The sequence below is a fragment of the Carassius auratus genome, chromosome 16 (assembly GCF_003368295.1).
Source record: "Carassius auratus strain Wakin chromosome 16, ASM336829v1, whole genome shotgun sequence".
NCBI classification, from domain to species: domain Eukaryota; kingdom Metazoa; phylum Chordata; class Actinopteri; order Cypriniformes; family Cyprinidae; genus Carassius; species Carassius auratus.
This window is the reverse complement of record NC_039258.1, coordinates 16,758,155-16,778,568: the sequence shown is the minus strand read 5'-3', so window position 1 is coordinate 16,778,568 and position 20,414 is coordinate 16,758,155. Positions and strand designations below refer to the sequence as shown.

The 20,414-nt window shown below is 36.7% G+C and overlaps 2 protein-coding genes across 2 annotated transcripts in view; one reads left to right on the top strand and one right to left on the bottom strand.

The window, feature by feature from the left end:
• The first annotated feature begins 109 nt into the window (after nucleotides 1-109).
• On the top strand, nucleotides 110-5,763 carry polr3c (polymerase (RNA) III (DNA directed) polypeptide C). Its single transcript, XM_026284416.1, has 15 exons — nucleotides 110-238; nucleotides 1,100-1,246; nucleotides 1,379-1,643; nucleotides 2,821-3,024; nucleotides 3,233-3,315; nucleotides 3,409-3,510; nucleotides 3,715-3,807; nucleotides 3,998-4,078; nucleotides 4,189-4,240; nucleotides 4,540-4,600; nucleotides 4,684-4,834; nucleotides 4,935-5,036; nucleotides 5,123-5,172; nucleotides 5,255-5,404; nucleotides 5,486-5,763. The coding sequence occupies exons 2-15, from the start codon at nucleotides 1,100-1,102 to the stop codon at nucleotides 5,565-5,567; spliced, it is 1,623 nt and encodes a 540-aa protein (XP_026140201.1). The 5' UTR covers nucleotides 110-238; the 3' UTR covers nucleotides 5,568-5,763.
• A 144-nt stretch (nucleotides 5,764-5,907) lies between these two features.
• The window catches only part of itga10 (integrin, alpha 10), a 35,096-nt gene continuing 20,589 nt past the window's right edge, over nucleotides 5,908-20,414 (bottom strand). The window contains exons 10-31 of the mRNA XM_026284415.1: nucleotides 16,622-16,787; nucleotides 15,797-15,870; nucleotides 15,487-15,631; nucleotides 15,221-15,369; nucleotides 14,099-14,242; nucleotides 13,700-13,903; nucleotides 12,378-12,508; nucleotides 12,054-12,220; nucleotides 11,822-11,964; nucleotides 11,515-11,625; nucleotides 11,329-11,414; nucleotides 10,939-11,080; nucleotides 9,888-9,980; nucleotides 9,702-9,778; nucleotides 9,491-9,580; nucleotides 9,321-9,405; nucleotides 9,118-9,231; nucleotides 8,915-9,022; nucleotides 8,018-8,131; nucleotides 7,797-7,892; nucleotides 6,643-6,756; nucleotides 5,908-6,511 (exon numbers count right to left, since the gene is read on the bottom strand). Of these exons, the coding sequence (XP_026140200.1) occupies nucleotides 6,455-6,511; nucleotides 6,643-6,756; nucleotides 7,797-7,892; nucleotides 8,018-8,131; nucleotides 8,915-9,022; nucleotides 9,118-9,231; nucleotides 9,321-9,405; nucleotides 9,491-9,580; nucleotides 9,702-9,778; nucleotides 9,888-9,980; nucleotides 10,939-11,080; nucleotides 11,329-11,414; nucleotides 11,515-11,625; nucleotides 11,822-11,964; nucleotides 12,054-12,220; nucleotides 12,378-12,508; nucleotides 13,700-13,903; nucleotides 14,099-14,242; nucleotides 15,221-15,369; nucleotides 15,487-15,631; nucleotides 15,797-15,870; nucleotides 16,622-16,787 (2,610 nt within the window). The 3' untranslated portion in view covers nucleotides 5,908-6,454. The remainder of the gene's footprint in view (nucleotides 6,512-6,642; nucleotides 6,757-7,796; nucleotides 7,893-8,017; nucleotides 8,132-8,914; nucleotides 9,023-9,117; nucleotides 9,232-9,320; nucleotides 9,406-9,490; nucleotides 9,581-9,701; nucleotides 9,779-9,887; nucleotides 9,981-10,938; nucleotides 11,081-11,328; nucleotides 11,415-11,514; nucleotides 11,626-11,821; nucleotides 11,965-12,053; nucleotides 12,221-12,377; nucleotides 12,509-13,699; nucleotides 13,904-14,098; nucleotides 14,243-15,220; nucleotides 15,370-15,486; nucleotides 15,632-15,796; nucleotides 15,871-16,621; nucleotides 16,788-20,414) is intronic.

Here is a 20,414-nt window from a genome sequence, read left to right as displayed (position 1 = left end):
ACTGTTTTACTTTAAAAACATAGTTTATACAGTCAAGTGAATCAGATTCAGCTCTTCCGAGTCATTAAAAGAATCAGTTCATTGCAGCGATTCGTTCGCTGATCAGGCATCATACTGGAACTTCACATGACCACGGAAATTCGTCAGCGCTGATCACTACACACCGCCTGAACAACACATGCGAGATTAAAACGATACATTTAAACTCTAAACACGTACAGCTAGATCGTTTTTAGAGGTAGGTTAACTTTTTATCCATATGCATGATTGTGTTTTTATCTGCAATGTTAGGGTAAATTGGATGTTTGATTTGTAGAAAGGCCAGACAGCAGCTAATGCTGCTTTCATGTGTTAGATCGTGTAATGAGGCACTTAGAACATAAATATGAATTATATTTTACTGTACGTTTTGAACAGGATGCTCTTTTGGTGCTTTTAAAACGCTGCTTTTAGGTACTGGTTAAAACACTATGTAATGTGACAGCTTGTTAAGTGTTATTTTTCTGGTCAGAATATCAGAATATAAAACTTTAAACAATTTGCTTCTCGTTCTTTGAACCTTCGTAAATGATGCAATAAAATTAAGTGGCTGTGTAATACAGCTTTTGGACTCACAGACATCGATCGTATTTATTAAAAATATTTTTATAATTATTTATATTTATTTATATTTATTCACGTTTTATTAAATATTATTATTTTGACCAATTTATTGTAAAATAATAAAATACATGCCAGTAGTTTGAGAGTAAAGGGATGCATCCAAGCCTTCATGGGAGTTTTGTTTCTTTATTAACAGCAATTCCAAATCTTTCTTCAGGATTATGGGTAGTGTAGTTATTCACTGGGAACTCAACAATTAAAAATAAGTTAAATATGAATAATAATAATAAATTGAAACTAAAATGACTGTGGGCTGCTACAGCCCCCACATAACTGCTTCAGAGCTTATGGCATGTCTTGAAAGCTATATGTGTTACCACTAAAAATATGATTCCACTCCATAGTCAAAACCAGCAAAATTCGGGTTCAGAGTTTATAAAATCATGTTATTTCACGAGGTGTTTTAAGTGCTTGGTTGTTCCTCTCTTTCCTGCAGATGACAGCGCAGGAGGTGCGTTTGTGCGGGCTGCTGCTGCAGGAGCACTTCGGAGATGTGGTGGAGAAAGTGGGCACTCATCTGATCCGCAGTGGAGTTCTGACCCTGCGAGCACTTGCCCATGAGACCAAACTTCCTCTTGACCTGGTAATGTCATGTACTTCAGCTTTCTCTGTTATTACATCCTTCCCTTTCTCTTCTCTTTCCATTCTTTCTGTCTTCCTTTCGCCGAGCCAGTAAATCCATCATACTCTCTTTAACACACTCTTCTCGTGCTAGGTCAAGAAGTCTCTGTGTGTGCTGATGCAGCATGGGATGTGTGCATTTGGTGCTGGGCGTCGAGGGCCAGCGGGACCTGTGGAATATCACATCATCTGTGAGCGCATCCTACACATGCTCCGTTATCCACGCTACATCTACACCGCCAAGAGTCTTTATGGAGACACAGGCGAGCTCATTGTTGAGGAGATACTGCAGAGAGGACAGATGACTATGAGCAGCACTGTCAAGACTGTAGCAGACCGGCTGACCCACAATATGCCAGGTGAGAAACTAGAAGAATACAAGAAGACCGAAGGGCTAATTCATATCAATGAAACAGGATTTCAAAATACAGGGGTTTATTTTTTGTAAAAACTTTGGCTTGCAGTATATATGATGGATTGCTCCAAACAAACTTTAAAGTAAGCTCAGCTCCTTTAAACCAAACTTAACTGAGACCATCTTGGTATGGGTATGGCTTGCTTATAAGACATATTTTGCAAGCTGTTTTATCATTCAAAGGGAATGTTGGGATGCAGAGGAAATGAGTTGCATGTATTTTTGTTTCATAGACTTGCCAGAAGCTTATAAAAAATGACTGTAATTTTTAAAGACAAATGTCTTAATACTACCTCGGAAGTTTGTGTAAAAGTTAAATAATATACATAGATGCTATTCTGTGCGTTTTTGTTATGTATGTATTAATATTTTTGTATATACCATAATCATCCTCTTGTTTTGAACTTTTATTTTGATTGGAAAATATATATATATATATTATTTTTTATTGATATTTATCCTATCTATCTATCTATCTATCTATCTATCTATCTATCTATCTATCTATCTATCTATCTATCTATCTATCTATCTATCTATCTGTCTCTCTATCTATCTGTCTGTCTATCTGTCTATCTATCTATCTATCTATCTATCTATCTATCTATCTATCTGTCTCTCTATCTATCTGTCTGTCTATCTGTCTATCTGTCTATCTATCTATCTATCTATCTATCTATCTATCTATCTATCTATCTATCTATCTATCTGTCTATCTGTCTCTCTATCTATCTGTCTGTCTATCTATCTATCTATCTATCTATCTATCTATCTATCTATCTATCTATCTATCTATCTATCTATCTATCTATCTATCTATCTATCTATCTATCTATCTATCTATCTATCTATCAGCCACCCTGCTCTCTAAGATATGGGTAACAGTGGACCACTAATAATTATCATTCTCAATATTATATTATATTACTATTCAAATTAGCTGGGTTTCACAAAAAATAGCACACGAAAGGCAAACTGAGGTTTTTTTTTTTAAAGAGGACCAGACAAATGTGGTACAAAAAGAAAGAAAGCTAAAACTATGTCTGAAATAGGTTCCATCCACTTTCTTATGTCTGGACTTTTATTTGAAATGTACCTACTGAAACTCTTTTTTGCACCAGAGGGCCAGAGTATGGACTACAGTGAGGTTGTCTCTGCGTTCTCCCGGTTGGTGGAGACTCATTTCCTGCAGCGTTGTCCTCCTTTGGCCTCAGCAGAATCCTCAAGCTCAGGAGAAGTCAACACTCCCCTTCCAGCTGTAACAAAGCACACTGAACCTGAAGACCACCCAGAATGCTACAAACTACCCTATATCAATCTCACCGGTCAGTTACTTCAGTCAAAACACTCCTCGTCAAGTACTATTAAACTCTTAGTGGTCAGCTTTTATGATATATGTGACCCTGGACCACAAAACCAGTTTTAAGTCACTTGGGTATATTTGTAGCAATAGCCAAAAATACATTGTATGGGTTCTTAATGTTCACCATATGACTACAGTAAAACTGAGGTGGTTGAATTGTATTTATTCAGGTCAAGGAAAACGCAGACGCTCAAGTGAGGACGGTGAAGCTGAGCAGCGTGCGGCAAAGAAAGCCAAGACAGACAATAGTGAGGTAATACCATTCAGATGATGACATCACCCATCCACAAGTTCATTAGCTGAGTGTTTCATGCATTTCACATCTGTTGTCTCCCTCTCTCTCCAGCGTGGTGATGAAGGGATCTATTGGCAGGTGAATTTTCAACGCTTTCACCTGCACTTCAGGGATCAGGCCATCATTAATGCTGTTTCCTGTAAACTGGATCAGGTGACAGTAACGACCACTCTGTATATCAAATAATCTAAGATGTGCTGTGAGATAAAATTAGGCTGTGGACTGAATATTCTTTCTCGGCTGTATCTGAGACCGAATGTTCTGGATTCTCACATTTAGACTTTCTCCTCCAGGGAAATAATATGTGGGTAGAATGTAGGTCTTTATCGGCTAAATTTCTCTGTTTCTCCCATGTAGACTAGCGGTGAGATTGTTCGAACCATGTTGCGGATGAGTGAAGTTACCACGTCGGCTCACGCTGCTTTCACACAAGCCCTTTCAGCCAATGAGGTAATGGGCAGACACGCTTATTTTTGCTTGATAAGGCCCTTAATGAAAAACATTTAAAGAAACCGGTCTAATTAATTCATTGGAGTTTAAAATGAAAATGGCTGTGTGAACTGCCGGTCCTACAGATCAGCTTAGAAAACCAATCCAGACTGGGGTGAAGTGTGATCATAGCCTTATTGTTTTCCATCAGATCTTCCGAGCTCTTCCATCCAGTTACAACATCGCCAGACCAATTTTAGACCAGTACCTCACTCTCCTGGTGGATGATCCGGTAAAGCAATGCATACACAGATAAACGCTGATATAGTTGCTGGTTATGCAAGAAATAAATGACTTTAAAATGATTGAAATGACTTAAAAATGTATATTGTGTTCTACTAGATGGAATTTGTGGGGAAGACAGGTGACAGTGGAGGAGGAATGTATGTCGTCAGTATCCCTTTTTTTACAACACCTGGAAGAACAAGGAAGCTTTCCATGTCTGACTGCAAACTGTTTTTAAAACAGGAGTTGCTTAAATTCAGCTTGCCATCCAGGAATAAATATACAAATATTAAAATTATTTAAAATAGAAATATTACTTATATTAGTAATTCACTTTAATAACTGGTTTTGCTTTATTTTTGATTAAATGCAGCACTGGTGAACATAAGAACACTGACATTTTCCCATCCACAGCTCAGCTATTTTTAATCTAATAATAAATTGGTTGACCCTTGACCCTGTGGTCAGATTTACATCGTGCACTGGCTAACCTGGCAAGAGCTACACTAGAGTCTGTGGTCCAAGAGAGGTTAGTAGAGTCATAGTGCTTTAGCCTCCTGAAATCTTTTGGTTTTGTTCTTGGTTTCATGATGTGGCTGTGTTTTATGTCAGGTTCGGTTCCCGCTCCGCTCGAATCTTTCGTCTGTTACTGCGAAAGCGACACCTGGAACAGAAGCAGGTGGAGGATTTTGCCATGGTCCCTGCCAAAGAGGCCAAAGACATGCTGTACACACTCCTGTCTGAGAACCTGGTCCAGCTGCAGGTAACACTCTCACAGGTTCTGTTCATAGAAATAGATTAGACTTAGTTTAAGTTAACTGTAACAACCCTGGTTCATAGCACTCTTTGTACTGTATCTGCAGGAAATCCCCAAAACGCCAGACTACGCCCCTTCTCGCACCTTTTACCTGTACACAGTTAACCAGCTGCCCACCGCCAGACTACTTCTGCAACGCTGCTACAAGGTACACAGCTCACATGAACATCCCTGGAATGCGTGTTTAATGCTTATTAAAATGTCTTGACATATTTGTGTGTGGACCCCATACAGACCGTTGGCAACCTGATCGAGAGGCGATTGTATGAGACCAAAGAGAACAAGTAAGTCCCTTCTTTTTTTGTCAATGAAAACATTTATTCTAAGCATTAGTCCTCATTTGTGTCTGTTAATTGGTTTTGACAGGCGACTTTTGGAAAAGTCCCAGCGAATTGAGGCCATCCTGGCATCCTTGCAGGCCACTGGAGCAGAGGCGGAGCAGCTGACGGAGGTGGAGGAGATGATCACAGCTCCAGAACGACAGCAGCTCGAGTCTTTACGACACCACATTAACAAGTACTGCACTCTGTCCACATGAATCAGTCACATGACTCACGTTCAGCCAATCATTAATCTCATCTCTTCTCTTGGTGGCAGATTGGATTCCAGTGAAAACCAGGTGGATGAGACCATATTTCTTCTGGAATCCTACATTAACTCTACACAGGCTCCTCGCTGACAGTTTTTATACAACTTTCGACTAGTTCAGGAAATTGTTGATGTTTGTTTGAAAAGAAATAGGTGGCTAAAGAAGAGATGTTTATTTCTTCTCCAACAAGGAGTGGCTGATTTATATTTAATAGTGTGAGTATTTTGTGTAGCCGTGAACAATTTTATTTTTTCCACAGGAAATAAATAAAGATGTGATCCTTTTATTTAATTGTTTACATTTTTTATTATTTAATAGTTTGTCTGAATGTCAAAAAAGCAAATGCAATTTACAAACCTATGCATTGAAAAAAAAAAAACCTGAAACAGATATTGTTATTAAAGACTGCTTGGTATTATACCATATGTTTTCAACTTAAATACGAATTTCATTATTTTCTTTTTCACAAATAGTGCGTTTGCTTGGTTTCCTGCTCGTTCTTTCAATGCAATGCTATTGTAAAGGATCAGTCTCTATGAAGCCAGAGAGTTTCCCATATTAACTTCCTTTCTCATCCTTTTGTGACACAATTGGATTCTTTGTGCTTTTTGATGCCACAACAGAATAACGTAATTAAATAACATACTCGACTGACCTGCAAGAATTGATACACTCGTTGTTCGGAAAGTTTTATGCATTGTGCATCCCTTTTTATGTTCAAATATTAAATATTTTGGCACATTTTAGCACTCTCAGCTCAATGTGAAATATTTTATCAGGTTTAAATCCATTCTGCAGATTTTTTCCCCCCAAAATCAGCAAAGAAAATGAAGAATAAGTCTGTAGATTCCACCTGGACCTGATAATGGATTGCTTGTGGTCCGGGAGCAGAAGTGTCATGTCTCAAAGGGGAAGTAATGGTTACAAAAGGCATTTTTCCTAGTTGTAAAAGAAACTCTGTTCAGTCTGCTCCGCAGTCAGTTGTCATCATTCTCATCCTCATCCTTCCTCTGTTTCCTTGTGAAAAACCCCAACTGTGAAGAAACATCAACACATGGCTTAAGACTGCTGAGTGCTAGTAGTTTTAGTACATATAAAGTGTTTTGGGCAGAAATGAGCTTCAGATGTAGCTGCTGTACACCTGCTTATGTGTTGTGCTAAGTACCTTCCAAAGGATGAATACCAAGAGTGCAAGAAGCAGCAGTCCTCCAATGATGCTGCCAATCAGAATCCAGAGAGAGATTGGAATGGAACGCCCCTTCAGCACTTCCAAAACCGTCTATATATACAGAGACAGAAAGAGCATTTATAGCACAAAACTCTGGATTTGTTTGTTGTTTTGAAGTCATTTCAAGTTTGATTTTGATGTAACAAAGCAGCATTTTCTAGTTGTAGACTTGCTTTTTAATTAGTACAGTACCAATTAACACCATTATTCATTCATTAAATGAATATATAATTGGATGAATGGATAGATTAAGAATTTATTAAGTCACTAAGCAAGTAAAGTAAATTTACGATTGTAAATTCAAGTTTTTCGCTCAAATTGTCATGCTAACAATGTAATTTGAGCTGAAAAAAGTTAAACGGAAACTTTTCATCAAATTAAACCATTTCTAAGTCACTAATTAAGTAAACAAATGTGAGATTTTGTGAACTGAAATGAAGCATTTATAATGAGCAAAAAAGCAAATCAGAAACATTTCAAAATTGGGCTCGCAATTTTGGACCCCACTGTGTAACAGTTTGAAAGCCTGCAACCTTTAGCTAAAAAGTGTAACTGCTAATGCTAATTCTGATGCTGTGTGCAGGAAAGAAGACCAGAGGCCGATTTTTTAATGGATGTCAACGGCGGAAAGGCTTTTTTGAGGAAACAGCTCATCATGTAATGCCTGTCAGCTAATCTTCAAACATGTTTTACATGTTTTTGAAATTCAGTGACGTCAAGGCTATAATGTGATTGGTTATCAAAGCACATGTGATCCAAGTTGACCTTTATGCTTTCTCCAACAGTAAAGTTGCATTCATGCCATCTTGTAATTACCGTAATTCAGGAGTTCACTTTCTCATAGAATAGTAACTTGTGAACTAGGACCATTCAAAGAGCTACATCTTGTACTACCTGACCACCTCAGATTCACTTTGTGGTATGTTTAGACATTGCTAGTGCAGAAGGACGAATACAGTCTCAAGACCTTGAATGGCTGGTTCAGGTGTGTTTAATTAGGGTTGGATCTAAATTGTGCCAGACAGTGGCCCTCCAGGAACAGGTTTGGACATCCCTGGTTTATGAGTTTGTGTCCTATCAGTTTTTCTCACCTCCCTCAAGAGGGCAGCATTTCCCATTGTAATCAGATTGGACTCTCGAGCAGACAGCTGGTAAGAGCCCACTATTGTCACCGCTTTAAACTTGGCCTGACAGAAGCACACAATTAGTCAGAGATTAAAGACTGAAACACACACACACACACACACACACACACACATCCCAGTAAATACATGTTGCCATTTGCCTGTGTGGAATAAAAGAGAGATGTCACCTGTCTGAAGAAGTTGTCATGTATCCTCCTGGTGATGCGGATCAAGGCTGTCTGTCCTTTCAGTAGCTGTTGGATGTGACACACAACCTCCACACACCACGAGGATGAGCAGTTCTAAATATGAAAACAACATGATATAATAGTACAAGATCATTTACAGCAGTAGATTAAATTAATGATCTACTGGTTATTTTTTTTATATCTATAGAATCATTTCATGCAACCACTGATGGTGGTTTCGGTCCCTGATAATTTGGGTAAGGGTTTTCAAACTAGTGTTTACAAAGAGGTGCTAGGGAGTCTGTGGAAATGTTTGGAGTAAAGCTCCAATTAAATAATTAATACAATTTATATTAAAATAAATAAATAATAAAATATAATTAAAATAAGTGGAAACGTCTTAATAAATGTCAAATAATTTAAATCAGATTCAAATAAATAAGTAAATAATTTAGTAAATAAATGAATACAAATAAAATGTATATACAATCGAAAACATATATTTATAATATTTATTTTTCATAAATTGGGTCTTTATACAAAACAACTATATACAGTAGATGCAGTTTAAATTTTAGTATCAGTATCCCTCTCTAGTTTGGGCTTCTTCTGCTGCTTTCATTCTCATAGATATGCAGCCAAAACTCTCTGAATCATTCCAGTTTTCATTTTATTTTCTCCTCCACCCAAATACAGGAATTTTGCCCTACTTTTAAACAAGACAAAAAGAGGCTGACAGCTCTAGAATTTGATGGCGATTTTGACGGCAAAGAATAATGTCTATGCAGAGACAGCGAGTTGTTATTTGCAAGCGTGTTCCAAATAAAATCAAACTAAATCAACAAATCAAACGGATTCACTTCAGTCTGTCAGTGAACATAACATCTGTATTCTCACCAGTAGTTCAGCTTTCTTCATGTCTTCTGGGTGAAGTGGACGCACATCTCTCTGGCTGGACTTTAACTTGGATAGATCACCCAGTATAGTGCAGTTCACACCTGAAGACTACAAATAAACAGAAAAAACACCAACAACTACATGAACACGAAGATGCATGTGAATTACAGTAAGACTGTTTAAACGATACACATGGTACTTACATTATAAGAGAAAGCATCAACCACAGTCGCAAAAACTCTGTCTCCTGAAGCCACAGCGGGCAAATTGACAATCAGCTCCAGATTACTGACAGCATAACAGCCTAGATTCTGCACCTGATATCAAAAAACATACTTACATGTACTCACAAGCTTTCTGATTTTAAACATAAACCTATGTGCCTATCAGGTTTACTTTGACCCACCCTGAAATGTGTGTAGAACTCGGGTCCTGTCCCCTCAGACACGGTTCTGGTTGGGTGGACCTCATAGCGGTTTAAGTTGGAGTCACTGTAGTGAATTAAAACGAAATAAGACAACCACATATGCATGCTGTACACTGAACATCCATGCATTTCTGATGTTAGGAACTAACCTTGTGATGAAGAGATCTGGTTCATACTGTACAATACTCTGTAACTGTACAATGTTGTCCGAACGTGTGCCTTCCCTCTCCACACTGTCACTGTGGCAACACACACATTCAAAATACATTTTAACATAACACGTGTTTATTTACATTTAGTTGCGTTAGATTCAAATGACTTTAAATGCATCTTGCATTGTGTGTGTGTTTGTGTGTGTACCTTGAAGCATTAAGCTTCATCTGGACCTTGCTGATGAGAGACGTACAACTGAACTCAAATTCCAACATGAAGTTCACCTGAGAAAAATGAGGCAGTTGGGAGAATCACTGGTCAATGAACCAAAACGACTCTGTGACTGTTTGAATGAATCATGATGACAAACCTTCATCTCTTTCAGAGGCTTACCTTGGACTGAGAGCGGAACACTGGGTAACTGACATTACAGGAGTGACTGTTTGAGCTTAGAGCCGTACATTCAATCTTAAACTGGGCGTCTTCCTATAGAGACAGAAAGAGGGAAAAATGAGGCAGAAAGAGAAATGAAGAAGCATGAAGTGTGATTCATAAAACAGTGGAATATACTGTGCTTTTGTATAAATTATGTGCATAAATCAAAATTCTTTTTTGTTTAAATACACTACCATTCTAAACTCGGGGGATGGCAAGTGTTTTTTTCTTTTTCTTTTTTAAGAAGTCTAATGCTCGCAAAGGCTGCATTTATTTACTTAAAAATACAGGAAAAACAATTTAAAAATAGCTTTTTATATTTTGAAATGTATTTTATTGCTTTAATGTCAAAGCTGAATATTCAGGAGTCATTACTCCAGTCTTCAGTGTCACATGAACCTTCAGAAATTACTCTAATATGCTGATTTGGTGCTCAAGAAACACATTTTGTTATTATTATTATTATCAATGTTAAAATTAGTTGCGCTAATTAATATTTAGAACATTCAGAAGAACAGCATTTTCTGACCTCAAAATATGAAATGGTTGTACTGTATATATTCTTTCTACATAATTGTGACATTTATTAGTAAAGTATCTACTATATTCCCTTATGAAACAAAAATATATTGCAGTATATTGGAAAATATCATGTAATATATTAGGCATATATTCTTATATATATTTATTTTTTCCAATATATTGCAATATATTGAAAGCGGCAATCATTTGTATATTTTGCAATATATTATATAATATATGTATCATCAATATATTATTAAATGTATTCAAATATATAAAATAATAGAAAATAAAAAGATATACAATATATATACAATATATCACAATATATTTTAAGAAATATATTGGTAAATATATTTTCCTTTCGTAAGGGTTACTCATTTGGCCTAAAACAATCACACTACCATATTTAACACATGTTGGTGTATTTGTACTAATATGCATTTATGTTTGTTTTTGTTTTTTTAAAGAGAGATTTTGCTGGTACCCGTATACTCAGACTGCTGAAGTGCAGGTTTTTAGAGTAATGAAGAGTGAGGCTAGTGTTATAGGCGTTTTCTAGCTGGTTTTGTAGCTGCACTTCTACTGCAAGTCGTCGCCGAGGGCTGCGTATAACATACGGTTGCTCCCTGCAAGAACAGATGAGAGCAACATTGACATTACATTACAGGAACACATGCTTTTTCAATCACGGTTTCAGGTTTAGTAGCCACTGAACTGGTTAAATCTTTACAAATGTTACTATTAATATTTCTATTTGAACTATTAACATAGCACTAGAAGCAACTAGTTGTGCCAATGGTCAACATGTTTGGACTAGTTGTAAGATGTGCTTGTTCTATACATGCAAACAGCAGGAGGACAATTTCTCTGTTACTTTGTTCCAGAAATGTCCATATGGGCTTGTAAAACCAGATCCGTTACACACACATCATCCTCCCCACAGTCTTTGAAGAATTGGATCTAAAGGCAATAAAAGAGATCAAACTTAGCATTAGCCAGCAGAACCCATTCATTTATATTCCTATTTTTCAAAGGATTAGGTCAACCGAATAGCACTCACAGACTTCTTGAATGTTGTCGGCCAGCCCTCATCTAGTACCGGGCCGCTTTCTGTGTCATTGATTTTGAAGCGCAAAGTGAAACTGATTGGTCGGATGTAATCAGCTGTATCCTAGATATATAAAGGAAGACCGAAACAAAGAGAATAGCACTTTTACTTGAAAAAAATCAGTAAGTACTCATGTAATAAGAAGGATAATGTACAGGCCGTTGGCCATTAGGGCAAAACAACCTCTTTTTTTTGGATATCGACCGGGTAAATGTACATTATCCTTTACTTCATTGATTTTTAAGCAGTTTAGACTTACAAAGACATGAAATGGTAGCGTTTTGCACATGGTCTGCCCTACACGAACAGTGACGCCCATTAGGGTCTGCCGCTGGGAGTTGTAGTCAAACAGAGCACGAGCCAAGATCTTTCTGTCATCCAACATGGCCCCCATCTGCATATCTATACAAATAAACAGATGTGGTGGTAGTTTAGGAAGTGTATGTAACACAGAAATGGAAGAAAAGCTTTTTGGTTACATGACACTTTACCAAAAGTTGTGCCATAAGAGCCAGGAGAGCGAGACAGGGCCAGAAAGCAAACTGTGGCGTTAAGGCACGCGGAGTCTCGTCCAGCCCGGTGGCAGTTCTTCTGTATCACGTTTATGGAGTGTGGCTGGAAGGACAGGCTGACGTTGATCTGCACTATACTGCGTGACCTGTAGAGTACAGAGAGAGGTCAGAAGTCAAGCCAAGTTGCTCGAAACAGGACTTTACTACTGTTTGAGACACAATTTAAAGTGACAAATTGGTGGCTATGTTGGCAGTGTTTAGATGATGCATAAAAACACAAAACTGTAATGAGGCATAGAGTACTTCAGTAGGACGGCATTGCCCTGTGCTCCCACAGCAATATCCAGTAACTCATCCCCATCCAGATCCAGCAGAGCGCTCAGGCTACGGCCAAAATACTGCAGCCCTGCAGAGAGAGAGGAGCCTGGGATACGCTACAAAGAGAAAAAGAGAGCTTTATTAGTATGTGAAGAAGAAATTACAGGTATAATGGGGTCTGAGAGAAGTGGTCACCCCATGTATACTAAAGTATAGTCTCAAAACTATTAACGTATTTACTTCTCGATACGTACTGATATAAAAATTAGAATTAAGTCTTTAAATGCAAAATATTTAAAGTGTTGTGCCTAAAGTATACTTGCAGAAGTTGCACTTTAGCACAATCAAATAAACTTCAGTATATCTTTAGTCGGACTTCAGAACTACAATCAAATAATTAAAGTGGATTAAGTAAAAATGAGTTGTTCCAATTTAGCAGATTTTAAGTATAGTGGTTTAGTATACAAAAAAATAAAATTGCAGGGTATTTTTGTTAAGTATAGACATATGTAAATGTATTTGTAGTATACTTAAGATGAAATTCATGTATTTCAAATACATTTGAGTATATTTATTGTTCACTCGAGCATTAATCACCAGTTTAAAAGTGGTCATTAGTTGTCAGTTGGGGTCAGTAAGTTTTTTTTTTTAAGAAATTAATTATTTTATTCAGCAACTTGACCAAAAGTTTTTAAAAAAAGAAAGTTTTGTTTTCAAATAAATGCTGTACTTTTGAACCTCTGATAAATATATCACAGATTACATAAAAATGAAGTAGCACAACTGTTTTATTTGTACATGATAAGAATAATAAATGTTTCTTGAGCAAAAAATCAGCATATTATAATGATTTCGAAAGGATCGTGTGACACTGAAGACTGAAGTGCTGCTAAAAAATCAGCTTTGCCATCAGGAATAAATGACATCTTAAAACTATATATTTAAAAAGAAATCAATATTACTGTGTTTTACCATATTTTTTATCAAATAAATGCAACCTTGTTGAGCATAAAAATGTAAAACAAACCAAAAAGAAAACTTACTGACCCCACATTTTTGAACAGTAGTGTATATTCTCAAAACTGAATACAATTAAATGAATTATGAATATAATACATTTTTTGTAAATTTTGTAAAGATCAATAGAAAATGTATTAATATTACTACTATACATATTTCTTCATTTTCATCATAACATATTTTAATACATTTATATAAAACATATATATTTATTTAGCTTTTTTTGTTGTTGTTGTGATGTCTACAGATTGTCTGGTCTCAGCGGTCTCACACTTTTTTATATTTACTTGTTTATACTGAGGTATGATGTAGAATTCGTCTCCGTGGTAGATGTAAAGAGCTCCCTGGTGGTCATCCTCCAGCGGAGCTCCCACAAGCAGGTCAGCGTATCCGTCATGGTTAAGGTCAGGGGCCACAGCCATAGCATAACCAAAGCGTGCATCCTGTGCTTTCTTCTGAGACTGTAGTGTACCATTAGGAGCAAAACCATCCTGGTAGAGAGACAGACAGATGAAGAGTCAGAAACAGAGACATTTCGGATAAAATGTTCATGCAATTAGACATACATTTTCTGAAATGGCATATATTTAAGTGTAGAAGAATATGTTGTCTAGCGTGAAATAATGGATCTCTCTCTGCCTCTCACATATACATCACACAAACAGTACTGCCACTGTGGTTCTCACCCCATCCAGACAGTAGACATAGACTTTGCCTGTTTCTTTGTTTCCTGCTCCCAGGAACATGGGAGCAGCTATGAGCAGGATGTCTGTTATTCCGTCCTGATCCACATCCACCACGCACACCTCACTGCCAAAATAAGAGCCAATCTGCAGAGAGAGGAAAAAGATGTTGAGCAGTCTGAAGGTTCCCACGCTTTTTAACCAATGTGTTTCCATTAGGGAAATAAACCTATAAATGTAATATTATGGCTGATAAATGACCAATGCTGAAAAATATACACTAATCCATTCAAAAGTCAGTCAGTCAGTAAGTGTATACATGCACATAGATGTCCATACAAATATATATATATATATATATATATATATATATATATATATATATATATATATATATATATGTATACACACACACACACACACACACACACACACAGTATGGATCAATACTGATAAATATGAATACTGTATGATTATGAGCAAATAAACTGCCAGTGTTGAGAATTAAAGAAGAATCTATATTTTGAGACTGGTTCTATAATGAATCATTCAGACTGATATGTGAATGCATTTAAATGATTCAATGAATAGAACCGACTCAGAACAACAAATATTTTACAAAACGAAGCATGCAAGCAGGTTTTACTCTACAAAAGCTCTAAACAAAAGCAATATCTAGCTGACTAAATATTTTAGGGCAGGTCATGACTAGAAAAATGTACATTTATTATAGAAATGTTTAAGATTTTATACATTTCTGTGAATTTTCCAGGCCTATAAAAACTATTTAAAAATCCCCTGGGTTTTTCACGACTGTGGGAACCGCAAACCTCTGTATTTTGTTCTAAGTATCACTTTGATTTTAGGAGTGGTTTGAGAAAATGAAACCCAGTTTGCTGTTGTTTAATAAGAAAATAAACTCATTAATTGTAGGATAGCAGGAATGTGGTGTGAAACAACGACTGAGAGAGGGAAAGCAGTAACAAATCATTGAGAAAAGAAGCATAATGCAAACCTCAAAGAATTGGCCTTCACACAAGGGTTTGATGGAGATTTCATTTGTGTGTGTGTGAGAGTGGAGGGTGTCAGTACAAATAAATATAAGAGTGAAGGAGAAAGCTCCACCTGTTCTCCGTTTAGGGCTTGTGTGATTATGACATCTGCTTCAGGGGTGAGGTCAAACAGGATGACCTTTCCTTTGTGCTTGAATCTAGGTGCACCAGCAACATACAACCTCTTCCAGTCACCTACAGTCACCGATGACACTGTGTAACCTGCAGAAGTTCACACGTCCACATCTAACCATTAGTAAATAGCCGTAAATGTTATGTTAACATACAAACTTGAAGAGTAATTTATTTGGTGGTTGGTTTCACAAAGTAAAATGATACCTAAGTAGGCAGCGTGATTCTTCAGCTCCAGTGGGAACTCTTTCTCGAAGGCCTCTCTTGAGGGCTTGAGCTGCCCTTCTTTGCTCTCCTTCAGGACGCCTCCCTCCCAGTCATATGCACCCACCATGCCAAACAGGATGCCATCCTACAGTATGGTCCAAAATATTATAGCTCATTACAGCATGATTGCATGTTTTAGGCCATCTTTTCTACATACATTATATCTCAGTTTATAATTACAAATATTTAAATAGGCACAACTGCATGTGAACATAAAATACACTGCACATTGTAGTACATTGAAACTCACATCTAAAATGTGTGTTGAAAAACCAATCTGAGACATCTCCATGAGAAAGGCACTTTCATTGTATCCCAGGGTCCCTGCAACAGCAGAAAATGTTACCTTTTCATAACACACTGTAAATGAATACACATACAAGTACTGCAATCAAATTACAAAGTAAATGTCATATATATAGAAAAAACTTTTTTTCCACTACCCTTCAAATGTTTGGGGTCAATATTTTAAAATTAAGAACACATGAAAAACAAGATATTTATAATTTATATTTTTAAAATAGATGCAGATCTTTAAAGTTCAAGAAAAAGTACACTCATGGAAGGTGGAAAATGTATAAAACAGGATTAGTTATCGTTATCAAGTGCAGCATAACATATCTGGCGGCACAATGTGTGAATTTCAGTTAGCAGCTGTGCCCATTTTAAGGTCATCCATCTCCTTCTTTCTATCCTTCTTGCTTGGCTTTCCTCAAAATCAAGATGGCACAAGCATCACACCCTGTTCTTACAGGACTTTTTTTTTTTTTTTTGCATGTTGTACATGCATTTTTAAGTAAAATTTCTTGAAACAAAGGTTTCATTGGCACTTTATATCCAAAAAGTATCATTCACATTAAACATGAATTTAATAAATGTTACTTGGTCTGACATGTTGTGTATCTGCATACATTTTTATATTTGGTTCAAGTGTCTAAAGCTGAAAAAACATCATCAACATCCTCAATAAAAGGCAAATCTGATTTTCTGTTCTTTTTAGATCAAAGAAGCACACTTGCTCTACAAGAGAATAATTTTTTTTATGGTCATTAAGGATGAATGTTCTTCCTCTTACCCTCTAGACTAAAAATGCGATCCCCCAATGCATCTACAATGTCATTTAGAGCAGCCTCATCCGTCACATTGAAGAAGTATTTCTCATCGGGGTCACTGGCAATGTACTTAATTTCATTGATAAAGGTCTCTGGATCTTGCTGTCTGCGGATGTAGTGACCTAATACCTGTGAAAGAGAGAGCAAATTGTTTCAAGTATACACTGATCGTAAATTTATCGGAAATGCTGATTACTCAGGCTTTTGTTCACTAGTCTTGTTTGAGACAAGTCAGATATTAGAAGAAGAACAATAACAACATAGATTTTCTCAGCAAGAGAGCCAACACCTCCTCCATTCCATTACAGTGAAAGCAGATGATCTGATAGATCAATTAATGATGGGATACAGGACTCAGAGGAAACTCATCCTAGAAACACCTACGCAGAGGAAACAGAGAGAATATCACTCATGGTCACTGGCAACACACCACTAATGTCAAGATCATGAGTTCACTCTCCACTGACATGCACCTGTGTCCCTAAAATTTCACAGACTTCAGCCGGTTGGATATATGAATGAATAAACTACTTCCAATCAACATGAGAAATATGGGTCCAAATTTTTGTCCGGTCAAAATTATTTGTCTTCATGTTTTAAATGTATAAAGATCTGGATCCACAATCCCTTAGTGCCTTCTACAGACTGCACGACTTTAGCTTTCCTATAAGATCATTCATCGCAAATCACACTGTGCAACATGGATCTAGTAAACGTGGGTGTAACATGCAGGAAGACTGTATGCTGATGGGAACTATCAACTCGTACACTACGATGCACATTTCAGTTGAAGGATAAAACGTCATTACCATATGCTAGTGGTAAACAAAAAGAGCATGATGAATAACACTGGCATTTGTAGTTTTTATGTGTGCTGAAAAAATTGGAAGGGCAAAAGAGGAAGAGATAAGAGCTTGAAGTAAGCAGTTATATGTTTTAGCGCCCTGTCGTATTGATTTCATATCGCATTTTTATTGGTTGGTCAGTAAACATGGGTTACAGCAGCAAACACACTGTGCAGTGATCATGCTGAATTTTTTGACACTGTCAGAAAATTATCATAGGTTTTATTTTTTATTTCAAGACCATCACAACGGCCATATTTGAACCTCTCTTATTGTATGACAAAGGACCAGCGTTAGAAGCCACGATCACAGAAATCACCCTCAATGGTATCAATCATGCATTGTGTCTCGGGCTTCAAAGCAATGGGAATGGAACATTGTCCAGGAGATCTACTGAAAATGCGCAAATGAAAGAACACAAACAAAGCCATTGCATTTCCATAATAACAAACACAATCTATCAAGAGTTACATTTTTTTTTGAAAATAGTCAACTGAAATGGAAACAGTAAACTGACTTCCACAGACCTTAGTAAATCAACTTGTATGATTAATTTAAGCATTCTCCTCCCACAAATGTTGTGCCTTAAAGGTAAACTCCTACAAATGCATATGCACACCTTTTCCCGCACCTTTTCAATGCTATTTATTATTGCTGTTTTGACTTTGTATCTTTTCTGACAGGAGTTTTTTAAATGCCTAAAGCGGCTTTGCACTGGCACAAGTTATTAGTAAATCGGGCCTCAGATCTTACAGTCAAAATGTGACAAAATGACTTGCAATGTCACTTTATCTCTTGCAGTTTACTGTTTTAAAAGCCCTCAAAATAATCTGCCACATTTACTGTACATGTGTCAGAGTCCACAGCCTCATGGAAAATGCTATGTTCAAGTCCTGACTTTAGGTGCTTTCCTGAATCCTGATCCTGCATCTGATCTATCATGTCCTGTTCTCCTTTAGTGTAAGATGTGTTCATGCTATCATGAGATGATGGCTTGGCACCCTGGACAGAGAACTGAGGATTTCTTACTAGGTCTCATCTAAGACTGGACAGATTCCTACTCTCAAAAACAATCGGAGAGCAACTGGAAACTTTTCAAGCATTTTCCCAACTAGTACCAAGGTAGTCACACACAAGAGGGTATTTGAGTTCATAAGCAATAATTAAGCAATTGAATCTACAATATTCAGTCTATTTTAGTTCATATCTGCTGTAATTTACAGTGGTAACTGTTGCTCCCTCTAGTATCTTGTTGTGAACTCCAACCCACTTCCCCACCCACCGTGTTCACATTCCCAACATCTCTATCCTGTAATGTCTAAAACATATCCTGGCTGCACCACACGACCAATACAAAAATTCATCTGAAGTTGTTTCTCTTCTCTCCCGCGAGTGTTTTACTTTTCCATCCGTTCCCTAGTTCTGTGCAGGAGGAAGAGGACGAGAAAGGAGAGAGGGAGAACATAAAACACATCAAAACATGAAAGCTATGCTTTGGCTGGCGGGGCATTAAAACCAGCTGTCATAATTTTATTCCACAGTTTCCCAGAGGAGACGCAGAGAGACATATTACCCAGATGACTCTGCAAATCCGGACACCATTCTGGCACTGTTTGTCTAATAGAACAAAACATGGACTCATCAGGAGCAGGTTTACACACAGTCCTCCGTTCCAATAAGTGGAGTACAGCAGAAACGTCAAATCACCAAGAACAGCAGTGAGAGGCAGTTAAAACTGAAAAGTAAATGACTTTCATATGGTTTCTGGTTCTTTTTAATTCTTTCGAGTCTTTCTTGTGGTTAAGCCGCACTGTATAACCAATGGGCTTATATTAAATTTTGTTAGAGATTGCACTGGGGAAAATTTAAAGTTGCACCACTCTTTTTGATTATGCTTTGTCAATCTCTGCTGCTTATGGGAAAAACTAAACCAGAACTAACACTTTACCTGCAGCGCCAAACAGTCAATGTTAAGAGGCTTACTAAATACTGCTATATTCTTAATAAAATAATGTTACATTATGGTCCTAAAATTAATCATTTTTTGTTAACTGAAATAAATCTAATATTAAAATGAACATGAAAACTAAGAAAATTCTGTTTTCACTGAAATAAAATAAGTTGAAGTACTAAAACCACTAAAATTTAAATAAATTAAAGCTAAATAAAATGATTAAAAACAATAAATTGACAAGAGCACACACTTTTTAAAAAAACAAACACAAAACAAACAATAGTATATGAATAATAATAAAATAAAAGAACAGAATTCATTTTTATTTGCAGTGCTGTGGTGTCTGTAGTTTCTCAGCGTCTGTTGTTTTTAATAACAAATGTCATGGTTTGTTTTATAAACTATAGCCACATCCAGTCATGGTAATGAGGGATCAAGGATGGTTTTACCTGTGGTTACCACAGTCTTATTATAAATACCAGAATTAAAATATGCAAGAGCTCTCTCTGAATCCTCCATGAATTAGAACGAGCTATCAGCTTTCCTTCTTGTTTGCATTCAGACATTATAAGATATGACCGTAATCATGAATATCCTTGATGAAAGGAAACTATATCTGATGAGAAGTTCATACTCAGTTCCCCTGTCAGAATATTTTAAAGGTGAAGCGTGTTACTTCTGCGCCACTAGCGGCTCCAAACAGAAATGCTAAAATAAAGACTTTTATTTGTACACTATAAAAAAAGTTGTAAATACAAAAGAGACGATTGAAGTAAGTTTTACAAGAAATACTATTTCAGTCTTTCTATTAAAAAAATGTTTCTTGCTGTTTCTTCGTAATTATTTGGGAAATTTGCTAGCAATTTCAGAGTGAAAACAGAAAATTGAGCGGACAAATCTTTTTTAAAGATAAAAGCAACTAGACAGTCTAATTGGAAAGCCATTTTATCTACACTG